We start from the raw sequence: 24207 nt of genomic DNA, 5'->3' as shown, positions 1-24207 counted from the left end.
CCACTAATGCAGATTGATTTTTCTTTTATCCCTATCTCTCCTTCAAATTTCCCCCAGGGACATTATGATGATGAGGGCAATTGTGATCTATTAAGCTCTGAATAGAGCCGCATTCCCAATTTTAGAGGAGTGAGTCAAATTTTGGAGTCAGAAAGAAAGTTCTTTTGGGAACTGGAGAAGTCTCCTTCTAGGGATGAGTCAAATAGTAATTAGGAGGGTGCAATTTCACAGCCTTAAATAGGTTAAAAAATTCCAGAGTTTTGTAATCATTTATCTCTTAGGGATTTATTGGAATAGGGAAGGCAAAAAGGTCCCTCGAGTATCAGAGACGCACAGAAACAATCCTGAGCAAGAAAAGGGGAACAAATATCCACACCTGGACAATTGGAAAAGGGGAGGACAGTTATCTCCCCTCTATAGATAAACGACTTCAGCCTGCAGACAAACCTCTAATTTTCCTGGTGTTACATGATGGGAGCGTGAAGTGTTGGAATGGGTTCCCTAAGAATAAAATAACTCTAATTTTGGAATTACAGTACTTGATGATACTTGGCACAGCACCTGGTTTCAAGTGCAGGAGTCAATTCAGGGTATAATTATGATAACACAGAAACTCATGCCATTTTCACACACTACTCTGCATATTGGCATAGATGCTTTCATGCAGAGTAGTGTGTAAGAAAGTTGTCATATGAAATGGTATTTAAAGCCTTCATTTTTTTGGATTTGACAGACTAGTGCAATGTCTGCCTTAGGTTGACATAAGAATGTTTGGGAGTATTGGATCCATTCATTCTAAAATCTGATTTTTTGTATAATAATCATTAAATCTTGTGGTTTTTATTACATGGGTGTTTTTATACCAATGACTATCCAGTGTCAAAATACTAAAATATTAAAATAGTAGTGTGATCATTTGGCAGACCCTATTCAGGGTTTTTGAATTTACCTCACAGCCAGGCTACCAGCCTCTACCAGTCCCCTCATAGGGCCTAAGATTGATAAACACAGAGGCTTTCTTTTCAAGGATGTTTGGGGTGAATAGTTCTTAATTTTTCCATGGACCTAACTACCACTATGACCAGGATAATTAGCTAATAGAGAGTCAATTGGATGCAGGAATAAGTTGTGCTCTTCCTGAGACTGTGATTGAAGACCAGATGTCCCACTTTTAGTATGAAAGCAGAGAAAGCAAGTTTACAGAACAGGAAGGCCTTAGTGTGGAAGGAGGAATGCACCCACAAGAGAGATGTGGTGCTCTCAATGTTACTGGCCTACAGCATTCATCATCCTCAAGCATTAGCCATCCTGGCTGAGCTAGTAGGAGCTGTTGTCCAACAATATCTGGAGGGCCACAGATTTCCCATCCCTTATGGTACATATTATTGAAGAGATAAGCTTATCCCTTGCTCACTCTCAGTAATAATGGTGAACTCCTGCATTCTGTTCCGATTAACTTTTTTAAAAATTCCTCTGCTGTGCACGCTGTAAACAAGCATTGCTGAGCTGATTATTATTTCAGAAGGATGAGCTGTACTGTTACGGTTTTGTGCTAGAACCTACGACAGAAGCACGAAGCACCTCAATTAAACTTTTGCTACCATTCCCAAGCACCAGGCTAATGTGAAGCTAATGCTCTCTAAATTATGTGGCGAATAAAGTAAGGCCGCACTTGGAGATTAGGAGAATTAATACAGTAATTTGATAGCTGTCATTAAAACTAAAACGGTTACATTTCTTTGTCAAGGACAGGCTTTTCAATTATGTAGTCACAGCGCATTGCCTTCCTAGTTTGCATAATGGCAAGCTCCAACTTAGCGTCATTCCTCTGGGTTTTTAATCTTACTGTATAGCGGTGGCAAGAAAAAAAATAATCTTTTTCAAGCCATCTAGAGATCTCCTGCAGCATGTGTATTTGTGTATTTGTGTTTGTGTGTTGGACAGTGAGCTGCAGATTCAGATGCAGAGGGTATTTTATATTTCTAGATGCTGTCAAAAAAATAATAATAATAAGCATAGTTATAACAAGAGGCCTCCTGGATCAGGCCAGTAGCCCATCCAGTCCAGCATTGTTTTTTTAACAGTGGTCAACTGGATCCCCAAAAGAAGCCCACAAACAGGACTTCAGTGCAGCAGCACTCTTCTTGTCTATAATGTCTAGAAACTGATATATTGAGCATTAGGTTTTGTTAGTTGTGTGTTTTTCGTTTTAAAAGGTTAAAGCTTTTTACTCTATGTCTCATGTGCACAAAAGACGAGGAGAAGGGACGGGGACCTCCAGAACTTGTTGCAGCTCATTTGCAGCCATCTGCACCATGATCTGGACCCAGGGGTGGGGAATATGTGGCTTCCAGATGCTGCTGAACTAGACCTTTCATCTACCCCAGCCAACATGGCCAATGGTCAGGAATGATGGGAGTTGCAGTTCAGCCACATCTGAAGGGCCACAGGTTGTCCACCCCTGATTTAGATGATCATATGAACCAGGCCTGCGCCTCGCAGTAGCTCCAAATAATATGATGGAATGTATTACTCTTTTGTAGTGTAAAATTCTACATTTGTAGCAGTTCACTTAGAACTTTCTTTGTGACGGCATCTTGTGCAGAACTGTGCTGCCGGTTGATCTAATGATGCTCGAAAGGGGGTATTTGGGCTAGCATAAGGGGTAGTGCGTGGGACGCGGGTGGCGTTGTGGGTTAAACCATAGAGCCTAGGACTTGCCGATCAGAAGGTCGGTGGTTCGAATCCCCGTGATGGGGTGAGCTCCCATTGCTCAGTCCCTGTTCCTGCCAACCTAGCAGTTCGAAAGCACGTTAAAGTGCAAGTAGATAAATAGGTACTGCTCTGGCGGGAAGGTAAATGGCGTTTCCGTGCGCTGCTCTGGTTCTCCAGAAGCGGCTTAGTCATGCTGGCTCCCTCGGCCATTAAAGCGAGATGAGTGCCGCAGCTCCAGAGTCGGCCACGACTGGACCTAATGGTCAGGGGTCCCTTTACCCTTTACCTTTAAGGGGTAGTGCAGTGATATTGCCTGTTCTTTATTTACTCTGCAGCCCTTGCAGTCGCTGTCTCTAGCAGATTCCAAGCTGAAGACGGAGGTTACTATTATCATCAATGCTTTGGGAAGCAATACATCTCTTACAAAAGTGGATATTAGTGGAAACGGCATGGGAGACATGGGAGCAAAAATGCTAGCAAAGGCTCTTCAAATAAACACCAAACTCAGGTATTATGTGCATATTTAAACATAACATGTTCCTTAACTTGAACGATGTCTGTCTTGCATGCCTTAACCCATGCTTTGTTCATGAGTTTCTTGCATATTGTCTAATCTCCCAGACCAAACATACAGATCTACTCTGTTCTAAATACTGGAAATGCACTAGTACTGATAGTTTTTAATATGTGTTTGTTTGTTTGTTTGTTTGCTTGTTTTTAAAAAACAACTTCATCAGTGCACCTGTGTCATTTCTATTTTCTCAACAGAACTGTTATATGGGACAAGAATAATATCTCTGCTCAGGGTTTCCAAGATATAGCAGTGGCTCTAGAAAAGTAAGTTCCACCCAGTTGTGTATTATAATTGTCACAAAGATGGACCCAATTTTTGGTTGCTAATGTTACAATACTGCTTTGCAAAAATAGATAACGAATCATTTTTATCTGCATGGTCTGAATGGCAGAGGAATCCCTAATATTTGCATTCTCTCATCTGTACTGATGGATGTACTCTGTTACTAAAACATTTGTTGGCTGATTACCAATTTTCAAATTCATTATCACTTTCTATCCTAATGTGTGGAATTAAAAAATAGTTAAGTGGCCAGCTTAGGCACTTAATGCTTAAACGGTGCCATCTTGTTGAAGTTAGAGTTAATGAAAAGTTAACTGGCAGTACTGAGATCAATGGCAAACTTGGGGTGAGGAAATCCCTTCACAGACTGACAACATACATTCTGTTGACAGGAAAATACTCTCTGGCATCCTGTTTATAATATGTGCCTTCTCTTCCATCTGTCAAGATAAATGAAAAGGGGGGAGCTGCTCTTAAGATTGAGAATGAAATTATCTGACAGAAAGTGGAAATGTTGGTGCTAATACAACAGCTATGATTTTCTAAAGGTGACATCTTATTTACTGAGCATAGAAGTTCAGGTCACCTTCTGTCTCCTTCATGGGGCCGCAGATGTGATCAGCAAAGTTCTTAACAGGGAAGACAGCCTTTTATGTCAACATTGGTAAAGGGTGTGTGTGTGTGTGTGTGTGTGTCACATCTTTATTAGAAAACATTTTCTACCATATGCTTCTTAGCAGATCAAGTAATGTAACTAATTCTTCTGTTCTCAAGGTAGTTGTTTTTTGCATTATAAAATTAACCTTACTTTAGATAAACTATTTCTTTCTTCCAAAGTATCCATTTTTTGGCAACAACAGAGTAAAAGAAGTACAATGTTTTCCTTTTTAACAGCATCAAAATGATTGGTTTGGGAGTTTTTCAAACTGTAACAGTGAAGTTATATATTTGCTACAGAAATATGAAAACCATTACGAAGAACAACAAACAGTGTTGCATTCTCTCATCTTAATTACTTTGGTTCAATAGGGAGTGATTTATTGATGGTTGCACTGCAGGACTGAAAATGCAAAGTCTAGAATCGGGTTGAGATAATTATGAAAAAACCCACTTGTTGTGCATTATGATGATTGGAATTTTCAGGACAGTATCAGGGCTGCAGGGTGGGAAATAACTCTTTAGAAATGTGTTATAATCCAAGAGACAAAAACTCCAAACATAGATTAGGATCACAGCAGTGAAAAATAAGTCAATATATAACACAGGAAGAGGTCGAGACTCCCACAGTTACTGACATTTTGGTGGATAACGTCATGTATTCATTAAACAAAGGGCTATAGTTTTGCAAGCTAATTCTGCAGAAGCCTATGGATTATTTAGTCATATTTTTAAAGTAGGTTGTTATCCCTCATTCCAAATTTTTATACTGGAAAACTCAGCAGTTTATATTTGCATGGAAGATCTAGTTGCTACATCTGTTGTCAGAAAACTTAAATAGGTTAGCAGTACACCTGTTGGGCATGCAAGTAACATTGATAGACTGCTTAAATTTCTTTTTTCCTATTTGCTTGTTCTATTTAAATAACATATATCCTGCATTACTTTATAAAATACATATACAGTGGTACCTCGGCTTAAGTACTTAATTTGTTCCGGAGGTCCGTTCTTAACCTGAAACTATTCTTAACCTGAAGCACCACTTTAGCTAATGGGGCCTCCCGCTGCCGTTGCGCCGCCGGAGCACGATTTCTGTTCTCATCCTGAAGCAAAGTTCTTAACCCGAGGTACTATTTCTGGGTTAGCGGAGTCTGTAACCTGAAGCGTATGTAACCCGAGGTACCACTGTAATTTATTGTATTTTGCTCTTCCTCCAAGGAGCTCAGTTGCATTTTATCCATGTATTTTGCACTCAGTATGAAACAGTAAATATAGGGGTAAAAATACATGCTGGTTATTCTTTCAGATGTTGAATTTTAAATTTCCCGAATTGTCTTTAGAAATGAGAACTTTCCCCTTGGAAATATATTGTTAGGATTTGGGGGGTGGGTCAGACTCTGCTAGATCTCTGAATTCAGTAAAAGGTTAGAATTTAAGCAAACTCCTAAATTCCTGGATCTAGCAAGGGCTGGAAATAACACAAGGCAGTTTCCTAATGAGGCAGTTATTTAATAATGGCCAAGTCATTAACCAAGCAAAAGGCAGGAGGGTAGTCTGTTAAGTCAGACAGCTGTGGGAAGGGCCCCTGCCTCAACTAAGAGGGAGAAAGTTTGCAGAGACAAGGAGAGATTAGTTTTAGGGTTGCGGTTTGCCTGATGTGAGCTGCAGGATCTGTAAAATGGGGTCTTCTTTGCATTGGGGTCTGTAAAATGCAATAACCTGCTGAAGGGGATCACAGGACAATGTGGGCTGATCAAACATTGCAGACATGAGAAAGATGGAACCCACTTGGTGTGTAATGTTTTGAACCAGATTCAAGCTGTGCGCTAACCACTTGACCTTACTGGCTTGGCGCGGATGCTTGTTGAGCCACCTCTGCAGCTCACCTGGTCCCTGCTTGTGGTCTGAATAACTGTCAGGGATTGGTGAGGGATGGATTTGGCCGGAAAGGGCACATCAAATTTGGATTCTGTAGTGCTGCTGATTCTTAAGTAGCCATATTAGAACTTTAACTGTCATCCCCAACAATCCAAAAGAATGACTGAGAGATGCCAAGCATGAAGCAGTTTTGGTTACTTGAAATATGCTATTTATGTGGTAAGGGTGAAAGCAAGTCATATTTCACATTAGATATGGTTTTTAAAAAACTTGTCAACTAAGAATCCGAGATCATGGAGAAGAATTGGTGGAAGAAGACTGGAGGAAATTTAAAATGTATTTGCAGAAATATTGTAAAATCTCTGAATGTTGAGGACATTGAAATGAAATTGCAGGGGTTTTAGCAACAAGGTAAAATGCAAGATTGGATTAATAAATAGATAGACAAACAGGATATGAATTTGCTGAATTAACTTTTAAAAGGGATTCAAAAATGGGAGACGTGAGGGAGTCAGGAAAATAAGTTAATCAAAGAGGAGAAATTAAGAAAGAAGGAATTTTTGTCTTTTTATATGTGTTTTTTTTCTTTTCTTTTTTGTGTTTAATGTCTGTATTTCTGTATTTTGTAATTTTGTATTTTTTTCGTTTTTTGTATTTTCCTAAACTTCTTTATGGATAAAACTTAATAAAATATTATTTTAAAAAAATTAAACAAAAAAAACCTTGTCAACTAAGAAAACTGTGAAGCAGCTTTGTGTTTGTGCCAAATGTAAGATTATATAGGGCAGTCACATTTTATTTTGCAGGTGTTTGTTTGTTTGTTTGTTTGTTTGTTTGTTTGTTTAGTTAGTTAGTTAGTTATATGCCACCCATCTGGCTGGGTGGCATATAACTAACTAACTAACTATATGAAAGACTGAAATCTATTTTCTAGGAAGGGGTGTAAGAATCACCCCTTATTTGTGTCTACTTGCAAACTGATGCAGAACACCATATATGTCACTTTTTACATCTCAGCTATGTATCAAAGCCATTTTGAAATGTAGTCTTGGAAACTATATATTGACACAGCGTTTCAGCTTGTGTGTAACAAAATGTGTGCATTTGATAAAGGGACTAGGAAGTTTACAGAAACGTTAGAAATAATTGTTTTTTCTATGTGCCCGTCTAACCTGATTTTTTTCTACATCTTTTTTTAAAAAAGAAATTATACATTAAGATTCATGCCTATACCTGTGAATGATGCGTCTCAAGCACTTAAAACAAGCCCTGAAAAAACCGAAGAGGCACTTCAAAAGGTATTGCCTACAGTTACTTATAGATTGGGATGGACAGGGAGACGCAAAGAAACTAATATTATTAAATGCTTGTCATTTCATGGTTGAATGAACAAAATTCTTGAGGGGTGTGTGTGTGTGTGTGTGTGTTAACCCTGGGGGCCCATAGAAGTATGTTTGCAAAGGTTATGATATCCAAAAGTGCGTGAAAATAACTCTCCCTCCAAATGAAGTGTGGGAAGTGAAAACAACAGAAATAAATGCATAATAGTAAACAGTCCCATGTAGTGCTAATTAAGCGGATTTTTTTGGTACGTAACACAAATAAAATGGATGTGTATGTTTGCATGTGTATTCCTAGGCACCTAGGTAACGGACTAATTTTTGGAACAGTTACCGTATTTTCCATCCTATAGGGCGCACCGGCCCATAGGACGCACCTCGTTTTTTTGGGGGGGGGAAATGAATTTTAAAAAAAATATCCCCCCCCGCCCTGGCTGCCACCCCAAGCCTTGCGCTCACCTGCCCAAAGCACGGGGCACCCTCCGGAGGGCTCCCCGTGCTTCGGGCGACAGGCTGCCGCCCCAAGCCTCGCGCACCCGGCGGAACCTCCTGCCGGGCGCGCCAGGCTTGCAGACACTCGCCCGAAGCAGGGGGAGCCCTCCGGAGGGCTCCCCGTGCTTCGGGCGACAGGCTGCCGCCCCAAGCCTCGCGCGCTCGGCGGGACCTCCTGCCGGGCGCGCAAGGCTTGCGGACACTCACGGGGGCTGCAGGTTGCTGTCCGCAAGCCTTGTGAGCCCGCGGGAACTCCCACCGGGCTTGCAAGGCTTGCGGATAGCTTCCTGAAGCCTGGAGAGCGAGAGGGGTCGGTGCGCACCGATGCCTCTCGCTCTCCAGGCTTCAGCGAAAAATACGGTATTTTGCCTTAATCTAAGGAACAAAAGGGTCGTTGTCGTCCCCCCCCCCCCCATGATTTCACATATGTGAAAATCAATGAATTGAAAGTACCTTTGGACATGATGGTGATTGCCACTTTTATCCCATTTTATAAATACATTTAGTTACTTTTCTGTTTCCAGTACTCAAAACAATTTGTAATTACAATGTTGAAAATAATATTTGTTATTACAGTTAAAACACAAATTAAAAACAACGGAACAGAAATCCTTTTCCAGTTAGTAATTATTTTAAAAAAACAATTTCGCGTCTCCAGTGACTGGGTGGTTGGGGCCCCACCCAAAAGTTGCAAAGGAAGGCACCACCATGGAGGAAACTGAACCAATGACTTGTGCCTGTTACTATCTAAATCCACTGGATTAAGGAATTCCCAATTGCATTTTAATGCAAGGAAACCTGCTGAAGTTTTCCATAGGATTTCACTTGTCCCTCAATCTAAATACATGTATGTGTGATGCCATTTGTACATGTTCTGTTTACTGATCGCTAGTGACTGCAAATATAGAGAATATTAACAATATTATCAGAGAAATGTGGCTGTTGAGTTTTGTGCTTTAAATATTGGGATGTATCAGAACAGCTGGTGATGGCAAACACGTTTTGCTTTATTTTCTGTGAACTGCCCTGAGACCTTCAGGTGTAGGGTGGTATATAAATTCAATAAATTAATAATAATAATAATAATAATAATAATAATACTTTTCCTGCCTCAAATAGTACTCCCCTTTTCTTTTGACTCATTTTTGATCCAATCTCGTTTACTCATTTTGTTTCAGTTGTGTGAAATTGCATTTCTTTCATTGTTTTTCTCACTTGATTTTTAAAAACAAATGCGTTAACTGTTTGTGTGCATACTCATGCACATATATTCCTAACTTACTTTTTACTTCTGTTCTTAGATAGAAAATTATTTGCTTCGCAATCATGAGACCCGAAAATATCTACAGGAACAAGCATACAGACTGCAGCAGGGCATAGTTACTAGCACAACACAGCAGGTGAATGCATTTCACTTAAACAAACAAACAACTATGGTAATTTTCAGTGGGTTGGATTTAAATTGGTCTTCATAAAATTCCACTCACAGAAAAGGTTTTCAGAAATGGAAGTGGAGGAGAGATAACTTTCACCAATTTCTCCACAAAACCTCCTGACCCGCCTTCTATTCTTAAGGGTTCCCAACCTTGTGGAGCATATTTTCAGAGGTGCTTCAGTGGGGAGGGAGATTTTGAACCTAAGAGTATGATTTGAACTGACTATGTGTAGAACTCTGGATCCCAACACGTATTCCTGAGCATCAGATTCTTTCCATCCCCTGCTAAACCACCCTTCTAAGTCTGAAGTAAGATTTGACCCAGGCAGTGGCGTAGCGTGGGTTGTCAGCACCCGGGGCAAGGCAAGTAATTTGCGCCCCCTAACCCGTGGATTTTAGCACTTGAGTGCGAGCGCGCCCCCCCAAGATGTTGCGCCCGGCCCCCCCTGCACACCCACGCTACGCCGCTGCTTCAGGCCCCCCAATAAAACATTTGAGGGGGTCAGTCCCCCAGTTGATGGGCATTGCCAATGTGATCAACTATGCAGGGCGGGGTTCACTTGCCTCCCCCCCCCATATCATACTGTATTCACGTTGGCACCCCTGATGAACTCAGCGGGGCTTACTTCTGCCCCGCAAGCCTTTGCACCTCCGCGTCTCCTTTCCTCTCTATATGTAAGAGGGTGAAGGTCAGGCTGGCAGTGCAAATAAGGGCCCCGCTGCTGAAGGCCTCGCCCGCCACGACCTCCTGGTCCACGGGCAGGGCAAGAAAGTGCCTTTTCCTTGGGGGGGGGGGAGTCTTAAATTTCAAAGCATTATTATTATTATGAATATCTAATGTGCGTGGTTTCTCTACCTCCACCGACGACTCGCCACGTGCGGGCTCCCTTCACCTCCCCGTCCCCTCAAGGGAATGGAAGAACGACGTGAGGAAAAGCGACGCGGCGGGACAGCCAGCGAGGTTCTCCTCAGAGCCTTTTCCCGCCGCCCCCTCGCAAGACAGCCCTGAAGCTGAGCGCGGAGTGAGGGGCGGGGCCCGGCGGAGTCTCGCTGCCCCCCAACGCCTCTCGAGGTGGCATGAGGGGCGCCGCGGCGGCTCCTGTCAGGGCACGAGGCAGGCCCGGCGCCTCTCCCCCACCCACCCCGTCCACCCACCCATATCCCGCTCAGGAGGGGCCGGTGGGCTGGCAAGCAAGCGCCTCACAGCAGCAACACCAGAGAGGGAGAGAAGTCCGCCTCCCGCCGCCGCCGCCGCCGCCTCTTCATCCCCAGCAGCAACTTCCCTGCCCGGCTCCCCGCCGCCGCCGCCTCCTTGTCTCCCTGCTTTGGAGTAGCAGCAGCCGCCGCCGCCACCGCTCCTCCCGGGGACTATTCTCTGGCTCCTCAGCGGCAGCTCCCGAGCCGTGTCCCCGCGGCGCCTCCGCTCCCCCGGGCTCCCCTTGGCTCCCCTTCGCCGCCTGGCTCCTGCTGCACCACCTGGGGGCAGCGCCCATGGCCGGGGCTTCCTCCTTCCCGAGACATGGGGCTCTGCTATAGCCTGCGCCCGAGGCTCTTCGGCGACTCCGGAGGCGGCGAGCGCCCCCCCCAGATGTTGCGCCCGGTGCGGCCGGCACCCCTGGCACCCCCCACGCTACGCCACTGGACCCAGGAGCCAAATGTGACCTTCCTAGCATCACTGCCAGACCCATGGGGCTCTCCCAAGGCCACATCTCTCACTAGCTCTGCCTTACACCCTTCTTTACTGTTTTTGCATGGTTGGGTTGTGTCCTTGAATTCTGATAATGCCTCTTGCTTGCCTGGATGGAGAGTAGAGAAGGTTCCCCAGCCACTCTGGGAGGCTTCCAACAGAATATTAAAAACACAATAACACACCAAACATTAAAAACTTCCCTAAACAGAGCTGCCTTCAGATACCTTCTAAAAGTCAGATAGTTGTTTATTCCCTTGACATCTGATAGGAGGGCATTCCACCGAGAAGGCCCTCTGCCTGGTTCCCTGTAACCTCACTCCTCGCAGTGAGGGAACTGCCAGAAGGCCTTCAGCGCTGGACCTCAGGGTCCGGGCTGAACAATGGAGGTGGAGACACTCCTTCAGGTATACTGGACCGAGGCCGTTTAGGGCTTTAAAGGTCAGCACTAACACTTTGAATTGTGCTCAGAAACGTGTTGGGAGCCAATGTAGGTCTTTCAGGACTGGTGTTATGTTGTCTCGGCGGCCACTCCCAGTCACTAGTCTAGCTGCCACATTCTGGATTAATCTTGCTCTGCCCATTTTTGCCTCTAGCCATCATGTGGCTCCCATAAAGTTACTTAGAATACTGGGAATTAAAATGTTTACAGCTTTTCTGGCGGTTGCTAATATTATCTTTTCTTCCCGCTCTGTTTCTGTGTAGATGATCGACAGAATATGTGTCAAAGTGCAAGACCATATCAACTCTTTAAGAAACTGTGGTGTTGATACAATACAGGAAGATCTGAAATCGGCAGAAAGACTTATGAAAGATGCGAAGAACTCCAAAACTGTAAGTGGTGCCAGGCTTTTATGTTACTGGCATACTAATTCCAATAGAATAAATCACTATTAAAATATTAATGTAGATTAAGTATTTTTAAATATATATTATTTATGTTTACCTGCTTAACAGGATTCTGTAGATAATGATTAATTTGAGTTAATTTGTTGCAATAATTTTTACAGTTGCTGCCCAATCTGTATCATCTTGGTGGACCTTCATGGGCAGGAGCAAATGGGTCCTTATCCAACCCAATCCAGGAGACACTAGAATCGATGGCTGGGGAGGTTACCAGAGTCGTCGATGATCAACTCAAGGTATTATTATTATTTTTCAGTTCAGTTCTATACCGCTTTATATTTTAAAGGTGGGGGGGGGGGAGCAAAGTGGTTTACAACACGTTGAAGCTTTCAAATACAATAATCCAGAGTAAAACTTTACTGAAAGAAGTCAGATATAAAGTATACCTTCAAAGCAACATAATTAACCGGAAATGAAAATGTTACCTTAAAGAATTAAAATAAGAAATAAAATAAAACAGTACAAAGTATGTCAGCTAACAGAATGCACATATAACGTTAACAAAAAAAGTTTCAGAAGAAAACATTGCTGAAGGAAGTCAAATATAACAGCATAATTAACAAGGGAATAAAAAGTCATCTTAAGCATAGAACATATCTGCTGCTGTTGCTTCAAATGGTGGTTCATGGCAGGCTGAAAGCACCCACCTGTCAATCACCTGACGTCAGAGTGACATCAGGTGATGCTGCGCTTTGATGCCCTGATTTTCAGGATTTTTTAAATTTCAGCACAGGGCTGCTTGAAAGCCCTTTTGCAAACAGTCCTGTGTGGCTCCTTAAACTTCAGAAAACATGAAGTTTTAAGAGCAGTTCAAAACTGTTTTGGAAAAGGAACCCCTAGTTTTTGGAGGTTCAAAGAGAAGTGCAAGGAAGGGGAAGCAGTTTCCATTGTGAGTGGGAGTGTGCTGTGGAAAGGAACGATCAGGACTTCACTTCAAGTTCTCAGTTGTTTCTTTGAAGTCTTGCCCATACCTACCTGCCGTCTTGTATGTAGAGCAGGTTGCCGTGACTTTCCAAAAATGACCCGGCGTGCACATGGTCCAAAGTTTCCCCACCCCTGCTGTAATTTATTTCACTGCCTAAAAAAAAAAAATCCAACAAGAGTAGTAATACTTGGAGTAAAACTAAGTTAGGGAGAATGTATCATGCCATTTTAAAAGGGAATCATAATGCCCAGCGGCATTATGTTAGTTGTTGCAATCAGCCCTTGGAGGTATTAGTAGGAGAAGGTAAGCAGCATCTATTCCGTTGTGGAAAAAGCAATGCCTAAAATTCAGTGGAAATTTGTCACCGTCAGGGTTATCTGTGGGGAAGCTTAATCACCACACATAGAGTGTTAGAATTTCTCCTGCAATGGCTTCTGCTTCCTACTGCTTGTTGTGTTAGTGTATTTGATAACTTAGTAGCAGCTCTAAAGCTACAGATTGGACTTCTGCTCATAAGAAGCAAAAAAAGAAAATGCCTCAGTCAGTGGGAAGGTAATGAAGAACTATAGAAACACCACTTTGCTATTTTTAAAAAAATCTAAATTAGAGGAGTTAATGAGGAAGAAAATGTTACAATTTAAAGTACTGATTCAAATCCCCAGAGTGAGAAGTATTTGAAGGGACAAACTTAAATCTTCCCACAAGTTCCCAGGATTTAAGGCTTCCAGGCATGCAGCCCTTTCCTATGTTGTAGGGCTTGGAAATCCCATTTTATGTTTATCTCTTCAGAACAAGGCAGGGTAGCCACAGTTTGATGTCACCTTAATATTCTGGCTTTTTCCAAAGCAAGTAAACCACAGTTTCCCATTTTGCCCAAACCAGGAAACTGTAGCTAATTGGAAGTGTTCTGGTTTGATTGCTGGTGCCACGAACAAAGGAGCAAAGAGAAGGTGTTCATTGGCCAAAAAAACCCAACTTGTTCATTGTCTGAACATGGCCATAGAGTTGGAAAGACCTTCTTTTCCAGCCTCCCACCACCAAAGTAGACCATGTATAACTTGATGAAATCCTAGCCAATGCAGCACCGAAGAAATAACCCTTTGAGAGCAAGCCTTTATCCAAGCCTAGTATGTGGGATAATGCCAAAAGCTACAGTTGCAAAACTAGGATCTCCTAGTGGTTCTGCTAGGGTGTGTGAGTTCAGCTTTCTTCTGACTGCACAACTGAAATGACAGACATTTATCCCAGTGAATCAAATGCTGGCTCTGCTGTCAGTCTTGCTACTCAAACCACCCCATCACCCTGCTTCTTCGAGGTGGCTGCTTGACCCTTTTTAATTTTTAAAGTGCCACTATTATGTTTATCTATAAAGCTGTTTTATTAGAAAAACCTAACCACTTTTCTTTTTTTTGTAAATTGAGAATTACCGTATTTTTCGCCCCATAGGACGCACCGGCCCATAGGACGCACCTAGTTTTCAGGGGGGGAAATCAAGGGAAAAAATATGATTCCCCCCCCCCCCGCAGCTCTTTAAAGGGTGTGCGGCTCCTGCAGGCTTTTCTAGGAGGTGGGGGAATTCCCCCACCTCCTAGAAAAGCCGCGGAGCCCCTTTAAAGAGCGCACGGCTTTTGCGGGCTTTTGTGGGAGGTGGGGGAATTCCCCCATCTCCCCCAAAAGCCCGCAGGAGGGAGAAGGGACTGACTCGGCCAGTCAGTCCCTTCTCTCTCCTTGGGGAAAAGCCCCCAAGAGCCGCTTGCTCTTTAAAGGGTGCGCGGCTCCGGCGGGCTTTTCTAGGAGGTGGGGGAATCCCCCCCTCATAGAAAAGCTAGCAGAAGCCGCGGAGCCCCTTTAAAGAGCGCGTGGCTTTTGCCTGCTTTTGCGGGAGGTGGGGGAATTCCCCCATCTCCCGCAAAAGCCCAAAGGAGGGTTGGAGAGCAGCAGGAAGGCGTTGCACACCTTCCCGCTGCCCCCCATCCTCGGGGGCTGGCAATGGTGGAAGCACTGCTTTCCCCCACTGCCAGCCTCAAAGAGCAGACTCTCCTGGCTTCAGCGGAAGCAACGCGAAGCCTCCGGAGCGCAGGCTTTGGAGGCTTCGCATTGCTATCGCTGAAGCCAAGGAGTCTGCATTCGCCCCATAAGACGCACATACATTTCCCCTTCATTTTTGGAGGGGAAAAAGTGCGTCTTATAGGGCGAAAAATACGGTACTTTTGGCATCCAAAGTATTTCAGTTTCTCTTCCAACTTCCATTTTACCAAAGTCAGTTTCAAGTAATCTGATCTGCAAACTTCATAGACGTGCTCAATCCCACTGTACTGTCATTGCTCATTATTTGATGATGGGTTGTTTTTTGGGGGGGGTTAAGATCTTGGAATTATTAGAAACAAAGCCACTGTTCAGATTTTTATTGAGATCTTTCATGTAAGAGAGCAATGTCTGGCTGCTTAAGACTGCAGTGCATTCTGCTTAAACTCAAATTCCTTATTGTAGACAGCTGTTAAAAAAATTAAAACAGGTCACTATTTGCTATAGGTAATGGTATAGAGGTCTATACTTACGCTACTATCCCTTTAATACTGAAGCAACTGAATTAGCATTCATATGTCTAGTGGGTAGCAGATCAGTGTTGATTAAACATCATTTCCTCTTCTGTATTTTATATTCAATTAAAAACATTGCTGCCGCTCCTTTTTGTTCATTTTTGTAATCAATTCTTGCTAAGATTTGTGTAGATCTTATTCAGCTGCTGCCAACACACAAACTTGAAGTTATCTAGAGCTGGTATCACAATTCATGCTGGAAATATGTTGGGTAATTTCAAAAGATGTTCTCATATGAATCTGCCTAGGGATAAACTGCATGGTAGAAGAAAGTGTCTGTAGGAACTGGCACTTAATTTGATGACTCTTCATAATTTGCGAGTTGCACATCACCAGGCCCTAGCATTAAAGCAGCACATGCAGTATTTCAGATGGTTTCTTGAAAAAGTTTGCCTTCCTTCACTTTGTGCAACAGACACTGCTTGAGTCTATGGTTGATGCAGCAGAAAATCTCTGTCCAAGTGCAATGAAGAAAGCGCACATAAGGCAAGATCTGATTGAGTCAGGCACTGAAAAGATTTCCATTCCACGGACATTTGTTAAAAACGTTCTCTTGGAGCAGTCTGGCATTGACATTCGTAATAAAATTAGGTAAGTCGGTATGATTTATCGGTTCGTCTATGGATTCAGTGGCACATATTTAAATTGTACATTGTTAAAAACAGACATCTACCTGTCCCTGCAACAGCAAATGGGGAATACCAGCAGTTCTAGACTTAGTTTGTTTCTACCTCCCTTAAGTCAAACACTTATGCCCTGGATGTCCCAAGTGTTTGATGGCTCATCTCATGGTCCAGAAAGTTCTAACAGACATACTGGTTTCTTGCATGTCCAACTTTGTTTTCTGATTAGAATGTTTTGTTGACACAGAACTAAGGTCTTATAAAACATGTATAGAAATTGAAGTTCAGGCTATGGTACCACAGTTAATGTAGAATACAATTAATTTCATTATTTGATTTTTAAATATGATTCATTAGTTTGATCTCTTGAGAATTGTTGGCTATCACCATTGAGGCGGGGGCTTCCAGATTAGGGATGGGTAGAACCATCTATTTATGGTCTGTGTCAATTTTACACATGCTCTTTTATATGTCCCTTTCATTCTGAGTCCACATCAGTCTTGAAATTTGAAAAAAACACTGCAAAAAAATAATTCCACATTATTTTTGAAGGCATTTTTTTCTTTATTTTTTAGTTGAGAGCTATATCACAAACTTCAGAGAAGTGTGAAAACCAAAAGATAATGCATTCCAATCTGTATATTGGCAAATGCAACTCAGGCTGGTACCTTAAATGCAGACTGAATGAAATCCCCTAGAATCTCTATTCCAGATACACCTTTTCACAAATAAAAATGATGATGAACACAGTTTGGAAAGGAAATGTTTCCTATAAAACCTCTACAGAGTACAAATCAGCAAAAGAAATATTGATTTACTGTCCATGTACCCTATGTAACCTGGTTTATTTACTACATCAATTAGCCTCTGTTTTATATCTTGTTTAATACAAAAGCAAAAGCCCTGAGATAAGTTGTAACAAAATTTCAAATTCATCAGCTTTTTAAAAAAAGTTTATAATCTAATTCTATTGATACAATGGTCAGGACCACTGCAGATGTTATAGCAACCTTGCAAGGAAACCAGGGCAGCCTAACTGTGCTCCCCTAAATACTATAAGACTTGCACATAACTGTTAAGCATCCATGGCTCAGAAGTGCCATACAATGCTCTAGGGCATATGTTCCTACTCTGTTCTCACATTTTGCAGCTTGGTACAAACCAGTGGCACACATGCATCTGAACTGATGTCACATTCTGCAGTGACACAATTGCATGAACTATGTCATGTATCAACATTGGTTGTTGTGTGGTTTATTTAAGGCACTCCATCTGTATAGAGTGCCAGATCTTTAAAATGGACCCTGAGACAACATCAACATAACACTTCCAGAAGTTCCAGCCTTGTAGTACAAATACTTCTGTTGAAGTTGTTGTCACACTGCACTGTAATAAGTGCAATTTACAACCATATAATGGTCTGATTGGTATCGCAGAAGGAAGGAATAAATTATTCTCATTTTTATTTTTTTGCAAATGGAAGGATAGGAACAAGGTAGAAATACATCTGGTTCTTTGTGATAGAAATAATTCGTCATATTTGCTGAAAGAGTGTGTGGCATTTTGTGTATTTTCATAATATTAATAATATCCTCTGTTTCTACATACACATTCATACATTTCTCCTTGGAGAAATTTTGAGATCTTTGTAACTTTTACATCATACAGCCAGTAGTGTAAAGAATAACGGAAACTCTTGTGTGAATTAAGCTTTCATTTTCTTATTCTCAACTTTCCCACAGTGAAGTGAAGTTGACAGTGGCCTCATTTCTCTCAGACCGAATCGTAGATGAGATCCTTGACGCACTGTCACATTGCCATCATAAACTGGTGAGTGCTGACACAGATCTGAGTATTTCAAGATATTTATAACAGCTCAGCATGATTTGCCTGTTACATTGCACTCACCTGCACTGTAGCTTCCAAATATATACCCATCTGTTTTGTTTCAAACTGTTCTTTAATATCATATTTTTTTAATTATAATCCACCCAACAATGTTAGGGTGAAGGACAGGTAAGAAATCAATTTATAATTGCAATTAGGATTGTGTAACAATTAGGATTGTGTAATTAGGATTGTGTAATTGCAACTGGGATTGTGTAACACGTTGTAGTTACACAAATGAAGACCACAGTGTCCCTAACACCCATAATGGACAAAATATCTGTATAATACTGTGTACATTGATACTAGTAAGGTAGAAATGTGAATGAGGGATGAAGGGGACAAAGACTCAACTGGATATGCATTTAAAAACAGGCTTGTCATGTGGCATACATCCTCAACCCTCTGTAATCTCTGTTATATAGTCAGAGAATTGTTGCTCAAGAGTTCAGATCTTTGACTAGAATGTAGGAAAACCAGATACTTGAAGAATGTTGTTTGGAAGAGGACAAAGTCTTCTTCTCACCTGTTGCAGAGAGAGCGAGCAGGACTAAATATAATGGGCTTTAGTTGCAGGAGAGTAGATTCTGTTGAACATAAGGAGAAACATCCTGAGATTAAGAGCTGTTTGGCAAGGAACCAATTTCCTGGAGGGATAATGGGCTCTTCTAGCAGAGGCTAGACAATCATCTCTGGGAGATGCTCTAGTTCTGGATTTCCTGCATGGAGGTGGGTGTGAACTAGATTTCCTACAAGGCCCTGTCCAATTCTGGGAGGAGTTGCTCTGTGAAGGGCTCTTGAGTTGACTCTTGCTCTTTGGCACCATTTGCATCAAACTTTTTTTTTGGCCAGTGTTTCATTTTTACTAAGAGCACTTTCTCCTGTTTCAACCTTTCCTCTAGGCTGATCATTTGACCCGGCGAGGCAAGCCCCTTCCCAGTCAGGAATCATTAGATATTGAACTAGCAGAGGAAAAACCTGCAAAACGTTCCATCATCACAGTTGAGGAGCTAACTGAAATCGAACGTTTGGAAGACCTAGATACATGCATGGTAAGACACCTTTTGCCCTTGTCTAGATCTCAGCATTCTGGTTCGTTTAAACTTCTGCTTGTTGTTATTGAAAAAATTGAGCTAGTAAATATGGATGGTGTGTGAAACATTTGTCCAAGAAACATATTGCAGGCAAAAGGAAAGGTAGCACTTTCATTTCCTTTTCACTTTTATTTCTTGTAGTTATCTTTTTATGGTATCTTTTAGTGTGTGCTATGCTGCTACCTCTCTATAAGTGACTGGCAGTACACAGGGAATGATTACCTCAATAAATCAAGCCTTTCCGCAGCAGCAAACTGTTGCTTCTGTCAGCACAGAACTTTCCATCCAGGTAGCCATTGAGCTATCTTTATTTGTAGTTGCATTTTTTATTATTTAGTGGCGGATGTTTGGCAGGTTTTGGTTGCTGCTGCTGTCGTTCCAAGGCTTATTATGAATCTCATGAATGTATTGGAAATCTGTTCTTACAAATAGTATAGATCCTTTTTGCCCCTGGCTCAGACTTTTTTGTTTATATGGATTTCTTTTGTTCATGGCTTTAAGGAAACTGAAAATTGTGTGTGTGAATCTTTCTTCTGCTCAGCAGATAGCTCAAGTAAGGCGGCTGAGTCTTGACACTTAAGTGACCTTTCTCAAGGGAGTTGTGATGTACACATTTTTTCATTTCTGTCCAGTGTTGGTGCATATGCACACACATGCCTTTCAACTGAGAATAACATTTCGTTTGATGAAGTGGACTTTACTACATGAAAGCTTATGGCACAATAAATATCTCAGTCTTCAAGGTACCGCAAGACTCTTGATTATTTATTATGTACACTAGAGACTGATCTTTTATACAGAGCTAAACTGGGTCAAAATAATCAAATAACTCATTCAGCAAGCAGCATGAATTCTGCATGCTGCATTATTGATGGTACATGTTATCTAACTAGCTCTTGTAGGCGGTTTTGTAAATAAGGGGCATAACTGCCTGTCATTGCTTTATTTCATGGCTCTTATTTTTCCAAATGTCCTAACTATAGATGTCTTGGCAATTGTATCACAGTTCAGAATCAAGTAAGTGCAGCTGGCAGTGGTTTGTTGACCATAATTACAAATTTAAGAAAATGTTTTTTAAAATGCATTGGCTACAGAACAATATAGGCTATACTTTCTAAAACAGTCTTCTACTGACTCACACTGTCGGACCATTAAGCTTTGTTTGACAAAAGATTGCTCAAGTCATTAGGTTATTTGGGTCAAGGTACACTGATGATGCCCAACTCTACTCCTCTGTAACATCTGAATCAGGAGAGGCCATTCAAGCCCTGGACTCAGTGGTGGGCAGGTTGTGGGGAATAAACACTGAATTCTGACAAGACGGAGGTGCTGTGGGTGGGTGGTTCCTGAGCCCAGATTGCCTTCTGTGGATGGGGTTGTGCTCCCCTTGAAATAGCATGTTCATCGTCTAGAGGTGCTCCTGGATTCATCATCATTGCCAGCGGCTCAGCTGACCTCATTGGCTAGGAGTGCCTTCTACCAACTTTGGTTGGTCAGTCAGTTATGGCCATGTCTGGACCTGAATAGCCTGAGCAGCATTGTCCAAGTTCTGGTAACCTCCAGACTGTATTGTTGCAATTCTCTCCATGTGAGGCTGCCCTTTAGGCTGGTCTGGAAGCTGCAGCTAATGCAAAGTGCAGTAGTTCTACCACTTACAGGGACAGGATATCACTAACACATTACTTTACTGTTGAAATAATTGCAGTGGCTGCCAATTGGCTACTGGGCCAAGCTCAAGATGATGGTTTTAGTGTGTATAGCTCTGTATACCTCAGGATCAGGACACCTACAAGATCATTTCCCTCCTTGTATGCTCAATTGATCATTGGCTGGTACAGATGAGGACTGCCTGCACATTCCATCTTATCAGGAAGTCTGTTCAGCACATGTAGAAATCAGTCCTTTAGTGTTGCGGCACCTACCTTTTGGAATTCCCTCCCCTTGAATATTTAGACAGGCACCATCTCTGTTGTCTTTCCAGCACCTACTGAAGACTGTCCTCTTTCAACAAGTATTTTAAGTTAGTATGCTTCCCAGTTTGCATCTGTAACAGATTTGTTTTTATAATGATTTTTTGTTTTATCACTTGTTGTGTGGCACCCAGTGGTCCTTTGGGGGACAGGGTGGGATATAAATTAGATTGATAAATCCTTGGACAGAATTCCTCATCAACCCTGACACATGAAATATTTTCCGCTAAAGACCTCTGGAATTGGGACCATCTGCATGCAAACCAAATGCCTGTACCTCTGAGCAATAGCTCCTCCCCTTACATACACCTCAGCTACCATCAGAAGTTATAAAATACTTGAGGGCCAAAGTGATCACTACATCTGCAAAACTCTGAATGAGCTGTTTACTCAGGAATGCGTAGTTTTCATTGGCAGTGGAATCAAGCATCCCAACCAGCAGACTCTTATGTTCTTTTGTAAGACAAACTACAATTAAAGTGGTATGTCTGCATTAACTGATGGATCAATGTTTTTTAAAAAAAAATTGAGAAAAGAAAAGCATAATATTCCAAATTAGAATCTTTCTAGTGGAAGCTAATGAGAGTGGATGATTTGGCGCTGGGTTTTGCCAGAGAAGGGCTTCAAATCTGCTTCAGTTCTTGTTCCCTCTTAAAAGCTCAGTGATGCACATAAGAGAAAGATGGGGACATTTCCCTTCATATACTTCTCAGTATTATCTTTCCATAGCCAGGAGATCAAATCTCCCTCTCGAGGGTAGACATATCTCTCCCCAACATCAGAGAGGGGGATCTGAAAAACCCATAATCCCTGGAACACCTTCCTGGGGGACCATAGGATTGTACCCCAATAGTTTTTGATATAGTAGCCATAAGAGAACTATTGCAAATAACTATATGTTGTTTGGTCTGATCTATGGTTGTTGTGTCCTTAATGTTAATGCAGTAACAATATCAGCATTGTATTGTTACTTCAAAGATTTCTCTGTGTGACAGTGGGAGTGTTCAGATAGGTAGAAGTTATTCTGAGAAGCAAATAACAGTTCAAGCTTAAACAGATGATCTCCTACTTAAAAATTTCAAACCACTGCTTGTGTTTCCAGTAAGGAGCTTTTGCTTCTGGTGCAAGCTTGAGAGATCTGGCTCTTGTTTGAGTCCAAGAATTCAAGAAAAGCATTTGAAGTCATTTCCAGGAGAAGCTCCCACTCTGAGCACAGCAGCAAAAGGACTGAGAGAAAATCTAAAATTAGTCTGTGATGAAAGGCACCCAGCCTCATCCCATCAGTAGGGGAAAGAGTTACCTTCTGAAACATCTTATGAATCTAGCCATAATAAAATTTGTTCCTGGGATTTGCACTGCAGATCTTGGTATGTTCAAATATGCGTTAAAGGATATTTGACTTCTATCGTAAGAAGAATATACCACAGAGTTTCAAATGTTAATTAGGACTCTTTGATTGATCTAACGTTGAGCAAGCTTACTTACACTTTGTTCTGATGTTTTATGTACTGGGTTTTGGTTTTTTGTTTTTAGTATTACCCTCAACATGCTCTTTTTAATGTCTTTCATGATTAGTTTAGCCCTTGGTCAGGTTTCCTAGGCTGTTCAGACCACTCCAATTTGCCTGGAGACTTCACACTTATGTGCTAAATATAGATCGCTCTCCGTTATTCTTTCTCAGTATTTCATGGTTCATTCACTTCGATTTCAGCACTAAATCATAACCTGCCTGAAGAGAAGAGGCAAGTGTGCATTTTTTCATCTTCTTTATGACTGTGCAATCTTCACACGGCACTGGCACAGATTTAATGTGCAGACTTAAGGAAAGGAAGAAGATTCTCTCTAAAGGCTACTTTATAAATTAAGAGTTTGTCTTTTACTGTTGGATAAAGGCTTGGTGCTGTTAGTGTTGTAGTTGAAGTGGCCTTGTAAGGTTGAACAGGATATTTAAGTATTTTTGTTTTTGCTCTGTGGAGTTGACTTGCAGGTGAGCTCTTAAACCGACAATGGTCAAACTCAGTCGTGGATTATTGTATGGGAAGCTGAGCTATTGCGTGGTGCTCTGGCATAATTTAGTGCTTGTCATACTTCTCTTGCAGCTCATCCATACCTCCTTTTGCTTCCACACTTTTCAGACACAGGTCCCCCGCTGTAAAGCTCCGTGTTCGAGCAGGCTGCTGCTGTTTTTTGTCTCGGAACTTTCCCCAGAAAACCCTTGTTTTACTGCTGAATTGGAGTAAATGGCTATCCCGCAGAAAACCCAATTGCCATTTGCTGTGATTCAATACTAAAACGTGGGTTTTCCTGGGGAAAGCTCTGGGACCAAAAAAAACCTCAGCAACGCTCAGACACAGAGTTTTAAAGCCAGGACGTATGCCTAGGAACATTGTACAATCTGGATGCACCCCTTAGTTGTGTGATAGCTAAACCTGCCAAAAAACAACAACCAGGCTCTTCAGACATTACATTGTTAATGACAGCGTGGCAGCAACTTTCATAGTGGTAGACTTCAGATGTTCTGTGACTGGTATTGGAGCAACTGTTGGATCTAGCAGCAAGTAAGCTAGTAAAATGATACCTGAAGAGGAATGTTGCTCCATGCGTCTCGCTGCCATGGTGTTTAACACACAAGTATTTAGCTGTTCAGTCTAAAAAAAGTAAGGAAAGGTTTTGCCTTCCACTTCCCTTCTGGGCAGCCTTCTATGGCTCTTCCTGCCCAAGCAGGAACACATATTTCAGTGTGGGTGAGACAAGAATGACACATTCCATTTCCACCTAAAATTAAAGGGAAATCCTCTGCTTACAGCTACTAGCTGGAACAAAACTCGTGTCAGTTTAGAACCATAGGCATAGAATGGTGCAAGAGACAAATGGCAACCTTCTCTCCTCTTCTGAAGTATACAAAGTTTCTGTATATGTAATTAAGACTGTTCCACCTGCGCTAAGGCTTCAGCAAAGGCGCCAACCATACCTATGTTAGCTTGCCCAGCCTTAAGATTGACTTCAAAGATGAGATCTCTGGCTTACTGGAAAGTTCCACCAGTCCAGTGGATGATACCAGCAAGAGGAGTTTTTGGGTGGTGGCCCCCACACCTATGGCATTCTTTCATTACAGGGATATATACGATCCCATCTTTATTTA

General features: G+C 42.0%; 1 protein-coding gene across 3 annotated transcripts in view; it reads left to right on the top strand.

Moving 5' to 3' along the window:
- The window catches only part of CARMIL1 (capping protein regulator and myosin 1 linker 1), a 336439-nt gene that overhangs the window by 80819 nt on the left and 231413 nt on the right, over positions 1-24207 (top strand). For all 3 annotated transcript variants that reach the window (XM_083518562.1, XM_083518563.1, XM_083518564.1), the window contains exons 21-29: positions 3051-3223; positions 3484-3552; positions 7311-7404; positions 9240-9338; positions 11766-11894; positions 12071-12202; positions 15907-16082; positions 17857-17944; positions 18904-19053. In XM_083518562.1, the coding sequence (XP_083374688.1) occupies positions 3051-3223; positions 3484-3552; positions 7311-7404; positions 9240-9338; positions 11766-11894; positions 12071-12202; positions 15907-16082; positions 17857-17944; positions 18904-19053 (1110 nt within the window). The remainder of the gene's footprint in view (positions 1-3050; positions 3224-3483; positions 3553-7310; positions 7405-9239; positions 9339-11765; positions 11895-12070; positions 12203-15906; positions 16083-17856; positions 17945-18903; positions 19054-24207) is intronic.

The sequence above is a fragment of the Podarcis liolepis genome, assembly GCF_965112155.1.
Source record: "Podarcis liolepis genome assembly, chromosome: 8".
Lineage (NCBI taxonomy): Eukaryota > Metazoa > Chordata > Lepidosauria > Squamata > Lacertidae > Podarcis > Podarcis liolepis.
Note: the sequence above shows the minus strand (reverse complement) of the source record. Positions and strands in the feature narration are given on the sequence as shown.